The 23,795-nt window shown below is 42.1% G+C and overlaps 1 protein-coding gene across 2 annotated transcripts in view; it reads right to left on the reverse strand.

The window, feature by feature from the left end:
- Positions 1-383: 383 nt before the first annotated feature.
- Positions 384-23,795, reverse strand: part of si:ch211-45c16.2 (mitogen-activated protein kinase kinase kinase 13) — a 96,002-nt gene continuing 72,590 nt past the window's right edge. For both annotated transcript variants that reach the window (XM_061880106.1, XM_061880107.1), the window contains 6 exons: positions 19,870-19,986; positions 13,560-13,703; positions 9,983-10,730; positions 9,836-9,906; positions 6,653-6,944; positions 384-3,587 (listed from right to left, as the gene is read on the reverse strand). In XM_061880106.1, coding sequence (XP_061736090.1) covers positions 3,489-3,587; positions 6,653-6,944; positions 9,836-9,906; positions 9,983-10,730; positions 13,560-13,703; positions 19,870-19,986 — 1,471 coding nt within the window. In that variant the 3' untranslated portion in view covers positions 384-3,488. The remainder of the gene's footprint in view (positions 3,588-6,652; positions 6,945-9,835; positions 9,907-9,982; positions 10,731-13,559; positions 13,704-19,869; positions 19,987-23,795) is intronic.

Below are 23,795 nucleotides of genomic sequence, written 5' to 3' on the forward strand. Positions count from 1 at the left end.
GGAGACACAATCTCCTCATTCAATGCATTTTCTTTATTTTCATGACTATTTACATTGCAGATTGTCACTGAAGGCATCAAAACTGTGAACGAATGAACACACGTGGAGTTATGGACTTAACAAAAAAAAAGGTGAAATAACCGAAAACAGGTTATATATTCTAGTTTCTTCAAAATAGCCACCCTTTGCCCTGATTACTGCTTTGCACACTCTTGGCATTCTCTTCATGTGCTTCAAGAGGTTGTGACTTCACAGCTGTCATAGTTTTGATGCCTTCAGTCACAAACTACAATGGAAATTAAAGTTAAAGTACCAATTGTCTCATATACACACTGAGTTTAGTGAAATTTGTCCTCTGCATTCGACCCATCCCCTTCTTCCTCCCCTGAGAGGTGAGGGGAGCAGTGAGCAGCAGCGGTGGCCGCGCCCAGGAATCATTTTTGGGTGATTTAACCCCCAATTCCAACCCTTGATGCTGAGTGCCAAGCAGGGAGGTAATGGCTCCCATTTTTATAGTCTTTGGTAGTCATGAATAGTCATAATAGTCATGAATAATAGTCAATCTGCGCCTCCATGTTAGATTGAGTCTCGTCTTAAGACCCACTTTTATTCTTTGGCTTTTAACACTATGTGAATTATGTGTGGTTCTCTGTGTTTATTTATTTTGATTTCTATTTAGTTTCAATTGGTTTTACACTTTAAATTCGTTTTTAATCATATTAGGGATGCAGCGATTAATCGGTAACCGAATATATTCGGCCGAATATGGCAAAAAAAGCCACATTCGGCCTTCGGTGGAATGAGTTAAAAACAAGGCCGAATAGTGGCGTGTGACGCAATTTTTTGACGCAGTGACGCAATCAACCGACGTGCAGTGATATGTTGTGTACCTGTATAAGTGTATGAGGTTACAAGCACACACTTATTGAGATTTAGTGGGGCCTCTGTTTACATTATTAGCATGTTGTGTAGGCTACCTGTATAAGTGTATGAGGTTACAAGTACACACTTAATTGAGATTTACTTGAGTCTTCTGTTTACATTATTAGCATATCTACTGTGGCTAAGCAGACTTTTGCCAAAAGGACAATAATTTATTTGTTGTGGGTTTATCCACTTTGATGCACTTTATTTTTTTTTTTTGGAATGCATGTTTTGTTTGAAGGCCTAATATAAATGAAAAACTGTGCTTTTTTTTTGAAAAGCAAAGACTACTGGAATATTAGAAAAATGTCAATATTCAATAAAAAATTACTTTATTTGAAAAACATGTCTAAATATTTATTCTAGGCTATTTATGCAATATTAAATTTTTTGGGGAAAAACTGCATTCATTATTGGGTATTCGGCCAAGCGTTTAAATTTTATTCGGCTTCGGCCACAAATGTTCATTTCGGTGCATCCCTAATATTTATTTTTATTTTCTTTTTTTTTTTAATTCAGTCATTGGTGGAGCTAAGGATAATATTTAAATATTGTTTTTAATATAGTGGCACAGCACTTTGGAAACATTTATGTTGTTTAAATGTGCTACACTAATAAAGTGGATTGGATTGGATGAAAATAAAAGAAAAAGCATTGAAATGAGAAGGCGTGTCCAATCTTTGCTGGGATCACTGTTTTGCACACTCTTGGCATTCTCTCTATGAGCTTCAAGCACAACCTGTGACGTGACAATCATTTCAAATGACTACTTCTTTAAGCTCATCAACAGTGTGCGAAAAAGTAATCGGAGCATAGGGTGGCTATTTTGAAGAAATTAGAATATAAAACGTGTTTTCTGTTATTTCACCTATTTTTTTTGTTAAGTACATAACACCACGTGTTCATTCATTTATAGTTTTGATGCCTTCAGTGACAATCTACAATGTAAATTAAAGTTAAAGTACCAATGATTGTCACACACACTAAATGTGGTGAAATTTGTCCACGGCATTTCCCCTTGTTCACCTCCTTGGATGTGAGGGGAGCAGTGAGCAGCAGCGGTGGCCGCGCCCGGTAGTAATTTTTGGGTGATTTAACCCCCAATTCGAACCCTTGATGCTGAGTAAAGGGTCACATTTTTATAGTCTTTGGTAGTCATGAATAGTCATGAAAATAAAAGCAAAAGCATTAAAATGAGAAGGCGTGTCCACCCTTTGCTGGGATCACTGTTTCGCACACTCTTGGCATTCTCTCCATGAGCTTCAAGCACAACCTGTGACGTGACAACCATTTCACCTCTTGAAGCTCCTGGAAAGAACGCCAAGAGTGTGCGAAAAAGTAATCGGAGCAAAGGGTGGATATTTTGAAGAAACTAGAATATAAAACATGTTTTCTGTTATTTCACCTTTTTTTGTGTTACGCACATGAATCCACGTGTTCATTCATTCATAGTTTTGATGCCTTCAGTGACAATCTACAATGTATATAGTCTGTGGGTGGTATAGAGTGGCCGTGCCAGCAACTTGTGGGTTCCAGGTTCGATCCCCGCTTCCGCCATCCTAGCCTTGGGCAAGACACTTTACCCACCTGCTCCCAGTGCCACCAACACTTGTTTAAATGTAATTTATAGATTGGGTTTCACTTTGTAAAAGCGCTTTGAGTCACTAGAGAAAAGCGCTATATAAATATACTTCACAAATAGTCATGAAAGTAAAGAAAATGCATTAAATGAGGAGACGGTGTGTCCAAACATGTGGCCTGTACTGTGCAGTAATTGGTCCAGTCCAGTTTGTACCGGTCCTCGAACAATTCCTGAGAGGAGACTTGAAAAGGATATCTTGAATGCGGTCTTCTGGCGGCGTGTCGCACACTGCACGCCGCGGGGGAAGTCACAGCAAGGGTCCCGATGACACACGATGGAGTCCGACGACGAGGCGAGGTTGGTCATGCTGGTGTTTATGATGCTCGCTTGGAGGCGGAGTTTAGGACAGGGGAGGCGGGACCTGCTCTCTGCGATGTAAACTCATAACGAAACCAGGCGATGATGTTTTGGTACCAGAGGACGTAAAGGATTTGTAAAGCGATGCAATGAAGATGGTAGTGATGCTCCCCATCTGGGTCACCTGAGAGATTAAAAGTGATGTCATCGCTGTCAGCCTTAAAGCCGTCAGCGCTTCAGTACGTCCGTGCATCTCCGTTCCAAACCGCATCGTGGAAATCGTGCAAAAGTGTTTCTCCTGAAGAGTCTTTCCGTCACACGGATGTCCTGAATTGTCCCTCGGGATTGGAAAATAAATCATAAATGTTACATTATCACCTGTGCAGTTTCATTCTGGTAGGGAATCCCTGCTATGACTTGCCTGAATGCTGTGCTGAGCATGAAGGTAAAGGTATGACGGCATGGGGGGGGGGGGGCTCTGGTTGAGATTGCTACAAGGATTTTCTTTTTTTTTTTACATCATTGCCCTCTTATTGCTGTCGTCTCTGCAGTACCCATTGGGATGCAGTTGGTTCCAGGCAAAAGCAAAAATGATATTTAAAAAAGAAGAAAATAAAGTGTGGGTTTACCACGAGGAAGGAGCTCCTTTGTTGTTACGAATGGTGGCGTCCGAGCACTCTGCTTCGGACGAGTCACAGTCCGAATCCCCAAACTGAAGAGGGTTCTAAAAACAAAAGCACAAAACACCCGGTTCACTTTTCAAAACGTTGTTTTGAAAATATGAGAAAAAGTACTGGTTTGATCAAAAATGGAATGACACAGTGGTGGGTATGATACCAGCTACAACTGGGTTCTATTAACACTGACACGATGGTATATACGGCGGATACTGCTAATATCCAAAATAGTTTCTCTCATTTTGAGGAAATAACATTAGAGGAATTGTTACAACGTGTAAATGGAATAAAACAAACAACATGTTTACTTGACCCTCTTCCTGGGAAACTGATCGAGGAGCTTTTTGTATTATTAGGTCCATCAGTGCTGAATATTATAAACTTATCACTTTCCTCGGGCACTGTTCCCCTAGCATTCAAAAAAGCGGTTATTCATCCTCTCCTTATAAGACCTAACCTCGATCCTGACCTCATGGTAAACTACCGACCCGTGTCTCACCTTCCCGCAAGATAGGATGGAGCTAGACCGTGTAGTATTTGATACGTAAGTAGTAGAACCTTAAAGTCACATCTTAAGTGCACAGGAAGCCAGTGCTGATGAGCCAGTATAGGTATATATGTATGTATATATGTATATAAAGGTATATACAGTATAGGTATATATGTATGTATATATGTATATAAAGGTATATACAGTATAGGTATATATGTATGTATATATGTATATAAAGGTATATACAGTATAGGTATATATGTATGTATATATGTATATAAAGGTATATACAGTACAGGTATATATGTATGTATATATGTATATAAAGGTATATACAGTATAGGTATATATGTGTGAATGTGAGTGTGAATGTTGTCTGTCTATCTGTGTTGGCCCTGCGATGAGGTGGCGACTTGTCAAGGGTGTACCCTGCCTTCCGCCCGATTGTAGCTGAGATAGGCGCCAGCGCCCCCCGCGACCCCGAAAGGGAATAAGCGGTAGAAAATGGATGGATGGATGGATATATATATATATATATATATATATATATATAAATAAAGGTATATACAGTACAGGCGTAATGTGATCAAACGTTCTTGTTCTTGTCAAAAGTCTAGCAGCCGCATTTTGTACCAACTGTAATCTTTTAATGCTAGACATGGGGAGACCCGAAAATAATACGTTACAGTAATCGAGACGAGGCGTAACAAATGCATGGATAATGATCTCGGCGTCTTTAGTCTGGGTGTGAGTTTTCCTTGCCCTTATGTGGGCCTACCGAGGATGTCGTAGTGGTTTGTGCAGCCCTTTGAGACACTAGTGATTTAGGGCTATATAAGTAAACATTGATAGATTGATTGATTGAGGACAGCGTTTTTCAACCTCTTTTTTGAGCCAAGGCACATTTTTTGCGTTGAAAAAATCCGGAGGCACACCACCAGCAGAAATTATTAAAAAATTAAACTCAGTTGACAGTAAAAAGTCATTGTAGAAATTGTTGGATATGACTTTAAAACATAACCAAGCATGCATCAATCAACATACAGTGGGGCAAAAAAGTATTTAGTCAGCCAGCGATTGTGCAAGTTCTCCCACTTAAAATGATGACAGAGGTCTGTAATTTTCATCATAGGTACACTTCAACTGTGAGAGACAGAATGTGAAAAAATATCCAGGAATTCACATTGTAGGAATTTTAAAGATTTGTAAATGATGGTGGAAAATAAGTATTTAGTCAACCATTCAAAGCTCTCACTGATGGAAGGAAGTTTTGGCTCCAAATCTCACGATACATGGCCCCATTCATTCTTTCCTTAACACGGATCAATCGTCCTGTCCCCTTAGCAGAAAAACAGCCACAAAGCATGATGTTTCCACCCCCATGCTTCACAGTAGGTGTGGTGTTCTTGGGATGCAACTCGGTATTCTTCTTCCTCCAAACACGACGAGTTGAGTTTATACCAAAAAGTTCTATTTTGGTTTCATCTGACCACATGACATTCTCCCAATCCTCTGCTGTATCATCCATGTATCCATTTTGGTATAAACTCAACTCGTCGTGTTTGGAGGAAGAAGAATACTGAGATAACATTGCAACACATGTCAATACGGTTGAATAATTTTAGTTTAATAAATTGCAATTTTAAATTTCGCGCCAAAGTATCCTGCTGAAACGTCGCGGTATGTTGACGAGTGCGCGTCACGTCACGCATTGTAGAGGACATTTTGTTCCAGCACCGTTCCCAGCTATAAGTTGTCTGTTTTCATCGCATAATTCCACAGTATTCTGGACATCTGTGTTGCTGAATCTTTTGCAATTTCTTCAATGAATAATGGAGACGTCAAAGAAGAAAGCTGTAGGTGGGAAGCGGTGTATTGCGGCCGCCTTTAGCAACACAAACACAGCCGCTGTTTCCTTGTTTACATTCCCGAAAGATCACGGTGAAGCGTTATTATGGAAGAGAGCGGTCAAGAGAACCCGGTTGGATTGGACCACACACACAAAATACAGTGTATTATGCAACGATCATTTCGAAAGATCGTGTTTCGAAGAGGGTCCCTTGCGAAGGGCAGAGATGGGCATCGCCACCACCCATCGACTGGTGCTAAAGAAAGGTGCGGGGCTGACCTTCAGGTTGTACAGGTACGACCATATAATCTCACTAAAACCCTATTAACACAATAAGCAGATAAGGGATTTTCCAGAATTATCCTAGTAAATTTGTCTAATAACATCTCAATCTGTCCCACTGTATGGTCTATTTTTTTTTGTAGTACTTCACTCTCACTTTCCTCATCCACGAATCTTTCATCCTCGCTCAAATTAATGGGGAAATCGTCGCTTTCTTGGTCCGAATCGCTCTTGCTGCTGGTGGCCATGATTGTAAACAGTGTTCAGATGTGAGGAGCTCCACAACCCGTGACGTCACGCGCACATCGTCTGCTACTTCCGGTACAGGCAAGGCTTTTTTATTAGCGACCAAAAGTTGCAAACTTTATCGTGGATGTTCTCTACTAAATCCTTTCAGCAAAAATATGATCAAGTATGACACATAGAATGGACCTGCTATCCCATCTCATTTCAGTAGGCCTTTAAAAGATTTTTTTTTAAGTACTAACCTCAAAACTGTGTTCATCCGAGCACAGTTTGCCCAAGGAGATCTGGGTCTTTACCCTCCGGACGGCACACTCCTTGTCAGAGAGGCCGTCTGACTGGGTGGAGATGTCTATGGGGATGTCCGGCGTGTGCGACAGCAGCTCGTCCAGGTGCTCCTCCTGGCTGGCACTCAGCCTCTCCAGTGGTCCGCTGTGGGAGTGGTCGCTGGTGTTCCCCTCCTCTCCGTCAGACACGGACAGGTTCTCCGAGCTGAAGGTGGAGTAGGACTGGAAGCTGCTCATACAGCGATGAGGTCTATGAGCAGCCACAAAAAAAAATATATAGACATTCACACCAACATTATAAAGGACAGCTACCACCCTGGATGTGACTTGTTAGACCTGCTGCCCTCAGAAAATCAATCAATCAATCAATTCATGTTTATTTGTATAGCCCTAAATCACATGTGTCTCAAAGGGCTGCACAAGCTGTTCATCGCCCACATAAGGGCAAGGAAAAACTCACAACCCAGTGGGACGTTGATGAGCATGACTATTAGAAACTTTGGAGAGGACCGCAAATGTGGGTAGCCCACCCCTCTAGGGGAGACCGGATGCAATAGATGTCGAGTTGGTCTGACATAATATTGTGAAAGTCCAGTCCTTAGTGGATCCAACATAGTGAGAGTCCAGTCCATAGTGGATCTAACGTAATAGTGAGAGTCCAGTCCATAGTGGATCCAACATAATAGTGAGAGTCTAGTCCATAGTGGATCCAACATAATAGTGAGAGTCTAGTCCATAGTGGATCCAACATAATAGTGAGAGTCCAGTCCATAGTGGATCTAACATAATAGTGAGAGTTCAGTCCATAGTGGATCTAACATAATAGTGACAGTCCAGTCCATAGTGGATCTAACATAATAGTGTGAGAGCCCAGTCCATAGTGGATCTAACATAATAGTGAGAGTCCAGTCCATAGTGGATCTAACATAATAGTGAGAGTCCAGTCCATAGTGGATCAAACATAATAGTGAGAGTCCAGTCCATAGCGGATCTAACATAATAGTGAGAGTCCAGTCCATAGTGGATCTAACATAATAGTGACAGTCCAGTCCATAGTGGATCCAACATAATAGTGAGAGTCCAGTCCATAGTGGATCTAACATAATAGTGAGAGTCCAGTCCATAGTGGATCTAACATAATAGTGAGAGTCCAGTCCATAGTGGATCTAACATAATAGTGACAGTCCAGTCCATAGTGGATCCAACATAATAGTGAGAGTCCAGTCCATAGTGGATCTAACATAATAGTGAGAGTCCAGTCCATAGTGGATCTAACATAATACTGAGAGTCCTGTCCATAGTGGATCTAACATAAGAGTGAGAGTCCAGTCCATAGTGGATCTAACATAATAGTGAGAGTCCAGTCCATAGTGGATCTAACATAATAGTGAGAGTCCAGTCCATAGTGGATCTAACATAAGAGTGAGAGTCCAGTCCATAGTGGATCTAACATAATAGTGAGAGTCCAGTCCATAGTGGATCTAACATAATAGTGAGAGTCCTGTCCATAGTGGATCTAACATAATAGTGAGAGTCCAGTCCATAGTGGATCTAACATAATAGTGAGAGTCCAGTCCATAGTGGATCCAACATAATAGTGAGAGTAGGGTCCATAGTGGATCAAACATAATAGTGAGAGTCCAGTCCATAGTGGATCTAACATAATAGTGAGAGTCCAGTCCATAGTGGATCTAACATAATAGTGAGAGTCCAGTCCATAGTGGATCTAACATAATAGTGAGAGTCCAGTCCATAGTGGATCTAACATAATAGTGAGAGTCTAGTCCATAGTGGATCCAACATAATAGTGAGAGTCTAGTCCATAGTGGATCTAACATAATAGTGAGAGTTCAGTCCATAGTGGATCTAACATAATAGTGACAGTCCAGTCCATAGTGGATCTAACATAATAGTGTGAGAGCCCAGTCCATAGTGGATCTAACATAATAGTGAGAGTCCAGTCCATAGTGGATCTAACATAATAGTGAGAGTCCAGTCCATAGTGGATCTCACGTAATAGTGAGAGTCCAGTCCATAGTGGATCTAACATAATAGTGAGAGTCCAGTCCATAATGGATCTAACATAATAGTGAAAGTCCAGTCCATAGTGGATCTAACATAATAGTGAGAGTCCAGTCCATAGTGGATCCAACATAATAGTGAGAGTCCAGTCCATAGTGGATCTAACACAATAGTGAAAGTCCAGTCCATAGTGGATCCAACATAATAGTGAGAGTCCAGTCCATAGTGGATCTAACATGATAGTGAGAGTCCAGTCCATAGTGGATCCAACATAATAGTAAGAGTCCAGTCCATAGTGGATTTAACATAATAGTGAGAGTCCAGTCCATAGTGGATCTAACATAATAGTGAGAGTCCTGTCCATAGTGGATCTAACATAATAGTGAGAGTCCAGTCCATAGTGGATCTAACATAATAGTGTGAGTCCAGTCCATAGTGGATCTAACATAATAGTGAGAGTCCAGTCCATAGTGGATCTCACGTAATAGTGAGAGTCCAGTCCATAGTGGATCTAACATAATAGTGAGAGTCCAGTCCATAATGGATCTAACATAATAGTGAGAGTTCAGTCCATAGTGGATCTAACATAATAGTGACAGTCCAGTCCATAGTGGATCTAACATAATAGTGTGAGTCCAGTCCATAGTGGATCTAACATAATAGTGAGAGTCCAGTCCATAGTGGATCTAACATAATAGTGTGAGAGTCCAGTCCATAGTGGATCTAACATAATAGTGAGAGTCCAGTCCATAATGGATCTAACATAATGGTATAGTCCTCTCCAAGGTTTCTCATTGTCCCATTGGGTTGAGTTTTTCCTTGCCCTGATATGGGATCTGAAAGGAGGATGTTGTTGTGGCTTGTGCAGCCCTTTGTGACACTTGTGATTTAGGGCTATATAAATAAACATTGATTGATTGATTGATTGATTATTTGCCTGATGGTCTCTCCATCCCGCCACTCAGTGGAGCGTTCAGGCTGAGGCGAGCTTTTCTTGTTAATATTTCAATAAAACAACACGCAAGTGATATTTTTACGCAAAAATTAATGTTTTGCAACACAGATTTCAGCCGTCAATTGAATATTTCACATGCCTGAGTGGAAATAATTGCACTTTACCTCTGTCTCCTTGGAAACTCCACCTCACTGTCCACCTCTCCTTCTTCCTCCTCAGAAGACTCATCTCCACCCTGAAAGAAAAGTAACAAGATGTTTCTTATCTCCCTGACTTCCCTTCACACAAACATCCTTTAGACCGATGCTGACCTTCCTCAGAGGCCTGAGTGTGCGGGGAAGTGCGGTCGGAAGGGCGCGGGTGTTCTGGAAGGCTTCCTGTTTCCGGGCCTCTGCCTTCTTCGCGACGTCTCCATCATCATCAAAACCTGGATCTTTCTTAGGAGCCCCCAAAGAGGACTGTGTGCCTTCTTGAGAACTGAGCGGCTCCGGCTGGCCGGATGCAGGAGGTCCTTCCTGACAGTGAAGGCATCCAGGCAAGGGGTGTGCCTGGCAACAGGGACACAAAGACCCAGCACCAGTACCTGCTAGAGGATTGGAGCTCGCGGTTGAGGCCCGCTGTCGTGTGTCTGCGTCCACCACCGTGGAGATCAGGTCGGGGTTGGAACCCGAGACCCGGCGCTGCAGGTGATCCGTCTGGGGGCTACGGAGGGCGGCAGCAGGGCCAAAATACCGCAGGTTGTTGGCACAGTTCACCACGGCCTCTTCGCGGCCCTTCAAAGGGAGCGGGGGCGCTGTGGGAGGCAGAGGCAGGTGATGGTGATGATGCTGATGAGTTAGCTCCTGTAACGACCGGACATCTTCTGGCACCACTGCCACAGGTTTCAGCATCCCGAGGAACTCGTTATGGCTTCCCTTGCTATTGGCGCGGCGGTGACGGGGCTTGCTTCGGTAGCGGGATTTGCCGGGAGGGGTGGAGACTTTTGGGCTGGCGGACAACGGTGAGGGGGAAGGGAGGGCGTCCAGACTCGGTATCCCATCAGAGCGGAGCAAGTCAGGCCTGGAAGAGGTCCATAAAGAAATGGCGTATTTCAATTATGCAACTTTTCATTGTGAATTGTGAAGTGAATTATATTTATATAGCGCTTTTTCCTCAAGTGACTCAAAGCGCTTTACATAGTGAAACCCAATATCTAAGTTACATTTAAAGCAGTGTGGGTGGCACTCGGAGCAGGTGGGTAAAGTGTCTTGCCCAAGGACACAACGGCATCGACTAGGAAGGCGGAAGCAGGGATCGAACCTGCAACCCTCAAGTTGCTGGCACGGCCGCTCTACCAACCGAGCTATACCGTCCATTAACGTTTTAAACATACTTGCCAACCTTGAGACCTCCGATTTCAGGAGGTGGGGGGCGTGGTTAAGAGAGGAGGAGTATATTTACAGCTAGATTCACCAAGTCAAGTATTATATATATATATATATATATATATATATATATATATATATATATACACATATGTGTGGGAAAAATCACAAGACTACTTCATCTCTACAGAACTGTTTCATGAGGGGTTCCCTCAATCGTCGAGAGATTTTAATGGAAGCATTCACATACCATGGTTTGTATAAATGATAAATGGGTTGTACTTGTATAGCGCTTTTCTACCTTCAAGGTACTCAAAGCGCTTTGACACTACTTCCCCATTTACCCATTCACACACACATTCACACACTGATGGAGGGAGCTGCCATGCAAGGCGCCAACCAGCACCCATCAGGAGCAAGGGTGAAGTGTCTTGCTCAGGACACAACGGACGTGACGAGGTTGGTACCAGGTGGGAATTGAACCAGGGACGCTCGGGTTGCGCACGGTCACACACCCACTGCGCCACGCCAGAGTGGGCGGGTACAGGCAGGCGTAGGGGCGTGGTGATTGGCTCATGTGTTACCTAGGAGGTGTTTCCGTCTGTGACGGCATGCTGATATGATTTCGCTGCGCTTGTTGAGAGATGACAGGTCTGGGTGATATATAATTAACAGTTTCTCTTTGAAGCATAGGTTGCATCTTTTATTACCACTGTTGTAAGGTGTGCTGGAAGCAAGAATTTGCCATGTTATTGAATATTCAACATTATTGTCTTTGACAAATTGTCATCCAGCACACCTTGCAACAGTGGTAATAAAAGATGAAACCCATGCTCAAAAGAGGAACTGTTTATTATATATCACCCAGATCTGTCAGCTCTCAACAACCGCAGCGAAATCATATCAGCATGCCGTCACACACGGAAACACCTCTGACAGTTGTGATCAAAAATATTCAACCCCCACACAATTTTGGTGTTTTAGCAAGTTGGACGTTTATTCCGTATTTTGTTTATAGTCATATCAAATAAAGATGTGTCAAATAGACAACATTATATTTTGTAACATACCAAACAGTGTCATTTCTCTTAATATCTCATTGATAAAATTATTCAACCCCTTGAAGATCATAACTCTTAAGAACAGAATTTGAATAAGGTATTTTCAACCATATCGAGCAACAATTAAACTGATTGAAAAAGACTGTGATGCTCAGCTTCTTGTAGATGGTCAATGGTGTATTTGCAACATGGTGAAGTCCAGGGAGTGGTCAAAGAAGTCAAGGAAGGAGGTAATTTCTCTTCATAAGAAAGGATATGGATATAAGATAATAGCAAAGACATTACAAATTCCAAGAGACACAGTTGGGGGTATAATTTGCAAGTTTAAAGCTAAAGGCACAGTGGAAACACTACCTGGGCGTGGTAGAAAGAGGATGCTGTGTGCGTACAGTGGTGAAAAACCCCCGGGTAACAGCTGAGGAACTACAACAGGACATTGCAGAGGGGGGAACGCAGGTGTCGTCCCAGACAATAAGGCACGCACTACAAGATGAAGGCCTCCATGCCAGAACTCCCAGGCGCACCCCACTTCTGACTACCAGGCACAAGAAAAAAAGACTCCAGTATGCCAAAAATCATCTGGACGAACCCCAAAAGTTTTGGGAAACTGTTCTATGGAGTGATGAGACAAAACTAGAACTCTTTGGGCCTATGAATCAACGTTATGTCTGGAGGAGAAAAAAATTAAGCTTACAAAAAGATGAACACCTTGCCTACTGTTAAGCATGGTGGGGGGGTCAATCATGCTCTGGGGCTGTTTCTCTGCCTCAGGTACCGGGAATCTCCAGCGCGTTCAAGGCATTATGAATTCTATTTCCTAGCAGGATATATTAGCTGCAAATGTCATGAAGTCAGTGACGAAGCTGAGGCTTGGGAGACGTTGGACCTTCCAACAGGACTAGGATCCCAAGCAACTGAATATGGGTTGAAAATGATTTGCAAATCATCGTATTCTGTTTATATTTACATCCAACACAATTTCCCAACTCATATGGAAACGGGGTTTGTAGTTAACGGTGACAATGTATTGTTAAGTTGGGAGAGTTGGGAGAGTGGCCGTGCCAGCAACCTGAGGGTTCCTGGTTCAATCCCCACCTTCTACCAACCTCGTCACGCCTGTTGTGTCCTTGAGCAAGACACTTCACCCTTGCTCCTGATGGTTCGTGGTTAGCGCCTTGCATGGCAGCTCCCTCCATCAGTGTGTGAATGTGTGTGTGAATGTGGAAGTAGTGTCAAAGCGCTTTGAGTACCTTGAAGGTAGAAAAGCGCGATACAAGTACAACCCATTTATCATTATATAAGTGTACACTTGCATGACAAATAATGTGACATATATATGACTTTAAATAGAACATGTATTACCCTGGGAAAAGTTGTTGACACTATAGATGGAGAATTTGTATGATTTGCAGCTCGGTGATCACATAAGGATGTATTTGTCTTATGATGCTGGTGAGTCTTACCTTTTGGCAGCGGGCATCCCAGGTTTGTGGGAAATGCTTCCTTTTTTCTTGATCAACTTTTCTACTGCGTTTGACCGCACGATGGGCCTGACGAGGTGGCGCTTGTAAGTCCCCGGGTATTTCTTCTCCACAGCTTGCTCTCTCCTGTCGGAAGTGGTTTCCCATATTTAGAACATGAATAAAACTTCCACACTAATTCATGTTTGACTAGCAAAAACAGGTCAGAAATGACCCCAAAATGAAAGGAGGAGGTAGACACTGTAAATTTCCACTAGTGGATGTCATGGAGACAAATAAACACAGGCCTGGGAAGTTCAGCCTATAAAATAAACACAGGCGTGAGCCCAGACTGACATGTGACTGAAACGCTGGATTATTTTTTTGCCTCAAAGAAACTCACCCAAACATTTTTTCATGCTGGGACAGCACTTTAAACAAAACCTGACCTACACTGTAATATCACTAAAATTGGTTTCATTTTGTCCACCAGCGAGGCTGAGATCATTATTCATGCGTTCGTTATGTCCCGTCTCGAGTACTGTACGTGTTATTTTCGGGTCTCTCTATGTCTAGCATTAAAAGATTACAGTTGGTACAAAATGCAGCTGCTAGACTTTCGACAAAAACAAGAAAGTTTGATCATGTTACGCCTGTACTGTATATACCTTTATATACATATATACATACATATATACCTATACTGTATATACCTTTATATACATATATACATACATATATACCTATACTGTATATACCTTTATATACATATATACATACATATATACCTATACTGTATATACCTTTATATACATATATACATACATATATACCTATACTGTATATACCTTTATATACATATATACATACATATATACCTATACTGTATATACCTTTATATACATATATACATACATATATACCTATACTGTATATACCTTTATATACATATATACATACATATATACCTATACTGTATATACCTTTATATACATATATACATACATATATACCTATACTGTATATACCTTTATATACATACATACATACATATATACCTATACTGTATATACCTTTATATACATACATACATACATATATACCTATACTGTATATACCTTTATATACATATATACATACATATATACCTATACTGTATATACCTTTATATACATATATACATACATATATACCTATACTGTATATACCTTTATATACATATATACATACATATATACCTGTACTGGCTCACCTGCACTGGCTTCCTGTGCATTAAAGATGCCATTTTAAAGGGGAACATTATCACAATTTCAAAAGGGTTAAAAACAATAAAAATCAGTTCCCAGTGGCTTGTTGTATTTTTTTTTCAAAATTTTACCTATCCCTAAATAAAGCTTTAAAGTGCCTTATTTTCGCTATCTTTGAAACCACTATCCATTTCCCTGTGACGTCACACAGTGCTGCCAATACAAACAACATGGCGGTTAGCACAGCAAGATATAGCGACATTAGTTCGGATTTCAGCGGCTTAAGCGATTCAACAGATTACGCATGTATTGAAACAGATGGTCGGAGTATGGAGGCAGATAGCGAAAACGAAATTGAAGAAAAAACTGCAGCTATTGACGCTATTCGGCCATAGCGTGGGTGTACCTAATGAAGTGGCCCATAGCATGGCTGCCTTATTAGCATCGCCGGTAAAATGTGCGGACCAAACGATCAGGACTTTCGCATCTTGTGACACTGGAGCAACTTAAATCCGTCGATTGGTGTTTGTTTCGCATTAAATGTGGGTATCTAGTTTCAAATGTACATACAGCTAGCGTAAATAGCATGTTAGCATCGATTAGCGTAGCATGTTAGCATCGATTAGCTGGCAGTCATGCCGTGACCAAATATGTCTGATTAGCACATAAGTCAACAACATCAACAAAACTCACCTTTGTGATTTCGTTGACTTAATGGTTGCAAATGCATCTGCAGGTTATCCATACATCTCTGTACCATGTCTGTCTTAGCATCGCCGGTCAAATGTGAAGACACTCTGGTACATTCAATGGGGGTCTGGCGGCAGATTTCTTGCCAGTGGTGCAACTTGAATCCCTCCCTGTTAGTGTTGTTATAACCTCCGACAACACACCGACGAGGCATGATGTCTCCAAGGTTCCAAAAAATAGTCGATAAAACGGAAAATAACAGAGCTGAGACCCGGTGTTTGTAATGTGAAAATGAAAATGGCGGGTGTGTTACCTCGGTGACGTCACGTTCTGACGTCATCGCTAAAAGACCGATAAACAGAAAGGCGTTTAATTTGCCAAAATTCACCCATTTAGAGTTTGGAAATCGGTTAAAAAAATACATGGTCTTTTTTCTGCAACATCAAGGTATATATTGACGCTTGCATAGGTTTGGTGATAATGTTCCCCTTTAATGAGAAAGCGATTGCAGCTATTTGGGATACAACACTTTTTAGACGGCAAGAGAACTTTCCAATGTCCAGGTCAGCTGTGATTCTACTTACAGAAAAACTTTGTCCATTCATTGAATGGTCAAAGCAAAAAAAAGTTTTACAACTGTATTTTGCGGACTATAAGTCGCAGTTTTTTTCCGGGGGCGCGACTTATACTCAGGAGCGACTTATGTGTGCAATTATTTAACACATTCCCGTAAAATATCAAATAATATTACTTATTTAATTCGCGGAAGAGACGAAGAAAATGTCAGCAATCGTCACACACACGTCAACCAATAAGAATTCGGCAGGGGAGGGTCATGACAGAATAAGGATGATTTTTGCTTTTTTTTCTGTCTGATAGGATAATTCTTCTCACTAAGCAGATTTTATGTTAGTGTGTTTTACCTATTTTAAGTGTTTTGGTCCTAAATGATCTCAGTAAGATATTACAGCTTGTTGCTGAGATTTGATGACCTATATTGAGTAAAACATGCTTGAATCTAGAATATCAAGTGTTGTAAAGCTGTGTCATCAACACTCAAGAATAAAACTACTTTTTTAAAGTAATACTGCCTTTTTTCAAGCATGAAAAAAAATGATGACTTTGACACAATTGTGTCTCATAATTAAAACAGATGACAGCCAAATGGACTTTGCCGTTTTATTTTCAATGAAACAATACAAGATCCATCCATTTTCTTCCACTTATTCCCTTTTTGGGGTTGCAGTGGGCACTGGTGCCTATCTCAGCTACAATGGGGCGGAAGGCGGGGTGCACCCTGGACAAGTCGCCACCTCATCGCAGGGCCAACACAGATACAGACAACATTCAGGGCCAATTTAGTGTTGCCAATCAACCTATCCCCAGGTGCATGTCTTTGGAGGTGGGAGGAAGCCGGAGTACCCGGAGGAAACCCACGCAGTCACGGGGAGAACATGCAAACTCCACACAGAAAGATCCCGAGCCTGGATTTGAACCCAGGACGACTGAGAACCTTCGTATTGTGAGGCAGACGCACTAACCCCTCTCCCACCGTGAAGCCCAACAAACAATAGAACAGACCCACTCATATAGTAGTACAGTTGGCAGAGTACAGTAAATTGACAGTTAATTTTTAAACATTTAACAAGTAACATTTCAAACTATTTTGAACAGAAATAGTTCAAGCACATTCAGATAAATTCTTCAAAATTACATAAAAAAATTTTTTAGCACACTAACTGACAGAAAGAGCACGCACTTGTGATGATGTCATGTTAGCGATGGCAAAATGCATTTTTAGACAATATGATTCGCCTAGTAGACCCCGAGAGTAACAAGCGGTTGACTTGTTGCCTTTCCATTAAGAACAGTATATTAGTTTTTAGTATAAGTTTGCTGATTTCAAGAAATGTAATGCCGAGCGCATATCATTATGTCAAGATAATAGCACTAGCATTTAGGGACGGCGTGGCGCAGTGGTAAAGTGGCCGTGCGCAACCCGAAGGTCCCTGGTTCAAATCCCACCTAGTACCAACCTCGTCACGTCCGTTGTGTCCTGAGCAAGACACTTCACCCTTGCTCCTGATGGGTGCTGGTTGGCGCCTTGCATGGCAGCTCCCTCCATCAGTGTGTGAATGTGTGTGTGAATGGGTGAATGTGGAAGTAGTGTCAAAGCGCTTTGAGTACCTTGAAGGTAGAAAAGCGCTATCAATCAATCAATCAATCATCAATGTTTACTTATATAGCCCTAAATCACTAGTGTCTCAAAGGGCTGCACAAACCACTACGACATCCTCGGTAGGCCCACATAAGGGCAAGGAAAACTCACACCCAGTGGGACGTCGGTGACAATGATGACTATGAGAACCTTGGAGAGGAGGAAAGTCAATGGATGTCGAGCGGGTCTAACATGATACTGTGAAAGTTCAATCCATAATGGATCCAACACAGTCGCGAGAGTCCAGTCCAAAGCGGATCTAACACAGTCGCGAGAGTCCAGTCCAAAGCGGATCCAACACAGCAGCGAGAGTCCCGTTCACAGCGGAGCCAGCAGGAAACCATCCCAAGCGGAGGCGGCTCAGCAGCGCAGAGATGTCCACAGCCGATACACAGGCAAGCAGTACATGGCCACCGGATCGGATCGGACCGGACCCCCTCCACAAGTACAACCCATTTATTTATTTTATTATTTACTTAATTTAAGAATATTTTTCAGCATATTGAGCAAAAAGGTCTTTTTTTTCCACCAAGAAGAGTGCACTTGTTATTAGTAAGAATATACTTATTTTAAGGTATTTGGGAGTTGTGAATTATTGTGAATTATATTTATATAGCGCTTTTCTCTAGTGACTCAGAGCGCTTTACATAGTGAAACCCAATATCTAAGTTACATTTAAACCAGTGTGGGTGGCACTGGGACCAGGTGGGTAAAGTGTCTTGCCCAAGGACACAACGGCAGTGACTAGGATAGCGGAAGCGGGGCTCGAACCTGCAACCCTCAAGTTGCTGGCACGGCCGTTCTACCAACTGAGCTGTACCGCCCCGGTATAGCTAAGTGACTTAATTGAAGTTAACTAATTTCAATTGTTTCGGAAAGTTCTTGTTCTACTGGCAGATCATTTTCCTCAGTTCAAATAAAACACCCCTAATTTTTGTATTGTTTTTCTTGTATTTGAACACTGACTTTTTGCAGTGTGGTAACAGAGATGCTACCTCAGTAGAAACACTTAAACCCCATCTTAAAACTAATTTGCATACTATTGCCTTTAAATAGAACGCCCTTTTAGACCAGTTGATCTGCCCTCTATTTTCTGCTCTGCCCCCCTCACCTATCAGGTGACCACAGATGAAGCGCTAGCTGTTCAAAACTCATCTGTACATCAGCTGGGGACGTCTCTGCGCTGCTGACTTGTCTCCATTCAAGACGACCCCCTGCTGGCCCCACTATGGACTGGACTCTCACACTATTAACTAGACCCACTCGACGTCCACATCTGCAGTCCCCTCCAAGGTTTCTCATTGTATCCCATTGGGTGGAGTTTTTCTCGCCCAGATGTGGGATGTCATTGTGGCTTGTACAGCCCTTTGAGACACTCGTGATTTAGGGCAATGTAAATAAACTTTGATTGATTGATTGATTGATATACTGTATGTACCGCCAAATGGATCTCGTTAACTATAGAGCTTTTTCATTTCGGGCTCCAGTACTCTGGAATGCCCTCCCGGTAACAGTTCGAGATGCTACCTCAGTAGAAGCATTTAAGTCTCACCTTAAAACTCATTTGTATACTCTAGCCTTTAAATAGACTCCCTTTTTAGACCAGTTGATCTGCCGTTTCTTTTCTTTTTCTTCTATGTCCCACTCTCCCTTGTGGAAGGGGTCCGGTCCGATCCGTTGGCCATGTACTGCTTGCCTGTGTATCGGCTGGGGACATCTCTGCGCTGCTGATCCGCCTCCGCTTGGGATGGTTTCCTGCTGGCTCCGCTGTGAACGGGTCTCTCGCTGCTGTGTTGGATCCGCTTTGGACTGGACTCTCGCGACTGTGTTGGATCCATTATGGATTGAACTTTCACAGTATCATGTTAGACCCGCTCGACATCCATTGCTTTCTTCCTCTCCAAGGTTCTCATAGTCATCATTGTCACCGACGTCCCACTGGGTGTGAGTTTTCCTTGCCCTTATGTGGGCCTACCGAGGATGTCGTAGTGGTTTGTGCAGCCCTTTGAGACACCAGTGATTTAGGGCTATATAAGTAAACATTGATTGATTGATCGATTAAATTGCGCAGAAAACCTAGCGCCTGTAGCCTTCCCTAGCAAGGAAGTACAACCAGAGTAAAGCAGGACTACCAGCAGTGATTTAGACTTTCACTTACTTCATGAGTTCTTTCTCTCGCACCTCCAGCTGCAGCATGATGGCACTGAGCTCCATGTACAGGTTGTTGGCTCTCTCCAGTTTCCTCTCATAGTGTTCCCGGATGTCCAGCGCATGCCTAAAAAGGTTTGGAAGAGTCAAAAAAAAGGCTCAAACAAATCCTCTATCTGCACTGGCACGACAACATGAAACCACATTATGTAATTATACTTCCCCAAAAAGCTGCAATTATCAGTGGCAGACAAACACCAATTTAAGCGGTTCCCCTCACTATGATGGCACAATTTGAAAAAGTTTCCAAAAAAAACACCCTTTTTCATTCATTTAACATTGGCGATCAAATTAACATCCATCCATTTTCTATCGCTTGTCCATTTTGGGACTATTTTAAGCTGCATCCGGGCGGAAGGCGGTGTACACCCTGGATATATGACACAAAACCTAGGAATGTACTAGTACTAGTACTAGTATGAATGTACAAACCCCGTTTCCATATGAGTTGGGAAATTGTGTTAGATGTAAATATAAACGGAATACAATGATTTGCAAATCATTTTCAACCCATATTCAGTTGAATGCACTACAAAGACAAGATATTTGATGTTCAAACTCACAAACTTTATTATTTTTTTGCAAATAATAATTAACTTAGAATTTCATGGCTGCAACACGTGTCAAAGTAGTTGGGAAAGGGCATGTTCACCACTGTGTTATATCACCTTTTCTTTTAACAACACTCAATAAACGTTTGGGAACTGAGGAAACTAATTGTTGAAGCTTTGAAAGTGGAATTCTTCCCCATTCTTGTTTTATGTAGAGCTTCAGTCGTTCAACAGTCCGGGGTCTCCGCTGTCGTATTTTACGCTTCATAATGTGCCACACATTTTCCATGGGAGACAAATCTATACTGCAGGAAAGTACCCGCACTCTTTTTTTACGAGACCACGCTGTCGTAACACGTGCTGAATGTGGCTTGGCATTGTCTTGCTGAAATAAGCAGGGGCGTCCATTAAAAAGATGGCGCTTGGATGGCAGCATATGTTGTTCCAAAACCTGTATGTACCTTTCAGCATTAATGGTGCCTTCACAGATGTGTAAGTTACCCATGCCTTGGGCACTAATGCACCCCCATACCATCACAGATGCTGGCTTTTGAACTTTGCGTCGATAACAGTCTGGATGGTTCGCTTCCCCTTTGGTCCGGATGACACGATGTCGAATATTTCCAAAAACTATTTGAAATGTGGACTCATTGGACCACAGAACACTTTTCCACTTTTCATCAGTCCATCTTAAATGATCTCGGGCCCAGAGAAGCTGGCGGCGTTTCTGGATGTTGTTGATAAATGGCTTTCGCTTTGCAAAGTAGAGCTTTAACTTGCACTTACAGATGTAGCGACCAACTGTATTTAGTGACAGTGGTTTTCTGACGTCTTCCTGAGTCCATGTGGTGATATCCTTTAGAGATTAATGTCGGTTTTTGATACAGTGCCGTCTGAGGTATCGAAGGTCACGGTCATTCAATGTTGGTTTCCGGCCATGCCGCTTTCGTGGAGTGATTTCTCCAGATTCTCTGAACCTTTTGATGATATTATGGAGCGTAGATGTTGAAATCCCTAAATTTCTTGCAATTGCACTTTGAGAAATGTTGTTCTTAAACTGTTTGACTATTTGCTCACGCAGTTGTGGACAAAGGGGTGTACCTCGCCCCATCCTTTCTTGTGAAAGACAGCATTTTTTGGGAAGCTGTTTTTATACCCAATCATGGCATTCACCTGTTCCCAATTAGCCTGCACACCTGTGGGATGTTCCAAATAAGTGTTTGATGAGCATTCCTCAACTTTATCAGTACTTATTGCCACCTTTTCCAACTTTTTTGTCACGTGTTGCTGGCATCAAATTCTAAAGTTAGAGATTTGCAAAAAAAAAAAAAAAAATGTTTATCAGTTTGAACATCAAATATGTTGTCTTTGTAGCACATTCAACTGAATATGGGTTGAAAAGGATTTGCAAATCATTGTATTCTGTTTATATTTACATCTAACACAATTTCAACAAATCATATGGAAACGGGGGTTTTAATAGCAATGGAATAAAAGTGTTTTTAAGAGTGATTTAAAAACAGGAAGAAAATTTCACATCATCAATTTCCCAACTCATATGGAAACGGGGTTTGTACTATTCATGTAGTATTCATAATCCATCCATCCATTTTTGTACCGCCTGTCCCATTCGGGGTCACGGAGAGTGCTGGAGCCTATCTCAGTTGAATTTGGGCGGAAGGCGTGGTACACCCTAGACAAATCGCCACCTCATCGCAGGGCCAACACAGATGGACAGACAACATTCACACACTAGGGACCATTTAGTGTTGCCAATCAACCTATCCCCAGGTGCATGTCTTTGGAGGTGGGAGGGGCCTATCCCCAGGTGCATGTCTTTGGAGGTGGGAGGGGCCTATCCCCAGGTGCATGTCTTTGGAGGTGGGAGGGGCCTATCCCCAGGTGCATGTTTTGGAGGTGGGAGGAAGCAGGAGTACCCGGAGGGAATCCATGCAGTCACGGGGAGGACATGCAAACTCCACACAGAAAGATCCCGAGCGCAGGATTGAACCCAGGACCTTCGTATTGTGAGGCAGACGCACTAGAACATTACACACAGCGATCAAAAATCAGTCAAAATGTTTTTAGCACGCACCGAATGATGGATTGTTGGCGCATTAAACTTAGGAGTATTATTATGGTGCGTGTGTAAGGACCGCAAAATGGCACCTATAGCAGTCATATTATCTGGCGTTTTGTTTCGCAATATTATAGAAAACCAACTTTCTTAAATTCTGAAAACCTGCTGATGTGTATTTGGGATCTGCATGAGTTCTGAAAATGTGCGCGTGTCCGTCATTGTAGTCCGTAGTCATAAGCTTCTTCTTTTTCTCGATTTTCTTATTCATCTTCCGCTGTTGCCATTTCTAATATAAAGTAGCGTAAAGTTCTTACTTATATCTGTCAGTAGACCCGCTATCAAAGCGCTAAAACATACCGGTGTAGTGAGTTTACATTATTCACCCATGGAACTTTAGTTACCAGAGGGTTCCGGTTGACAGTTTTTCACGGGACACATTTGCGGCGTTGGATTATTGAGCCACGGATGAAAAAATGCTGCTCCGTTATTGACTGAAGTAAAGTCTGAATGTCATTAAAACAGTTACCTCCATCTTTAGACACTTCTTCCACTCCCGTCCTTGCACGCTACACCGCCACAACAAAAATGACGGGGAGAAGACGCTGCCGAAGGCGAGCCACGTAAATAAGACCGCCCACAAAACGGCGAATCCTGAAGAGACGCTCAGAAAGATACGTGAAAATGGTCTGAAACATAATCTATGCAACCATTTCACCGAAGAACCACCATTACATGTTATGTAGACCACAAGATAGTGGTTTAAATTTAGGAAAAAATCATAATATGATCCCCTTTAATGCGCCTTATAATCCGTTGCGCCTTTTGTATGAAAAAAAGACCTGAATACACCCGCTCATCGGCAGTGTACCTTTTAATTTGGTGTACCCTATGGTTCGAAAAATACGGTATTTCATTAGAGATGTCCAATAATATCGGACTGCCGATATTATCGGCCGATAAATGTTTTAAAATGTAATATCGGAAATGATCGGTATCGGTTTCAAAAAGTCAAATTTAAGACTTTTTAAAACGCCTCTGTGTACACGGACGTAGGGAGAAGTACAGAGCGCCAATAAACCTTAAAGGCACTGCCTTAGCGTGCCGTCCCAATCACATAATATCTACGGCTTTTCACACACACATGAATGCAAGGCATACTTGGTCAACAGCCGTACAGGTCACACTGAGGGTGGCCGTATAAACAACTTTAACACTGTTACAAATATGCACCACACTGTGAACCCA

Source organism: Nerophis ophidion, linkage group LG19 (genome assembly GCF_033978795.1).
Source record: "Nerophis ophidion isolate RoL-2023_Sa linkage group LG19, RoL_Noph_v1.0, whole genome shotgun sequence".
NCBI classification, from domain to species: Eukaryota; Metazoa; Chordata; class Actinopteri; order Syngnathiformes; family Syngnathidae; genus Nerophis; species Nerophis ophidion.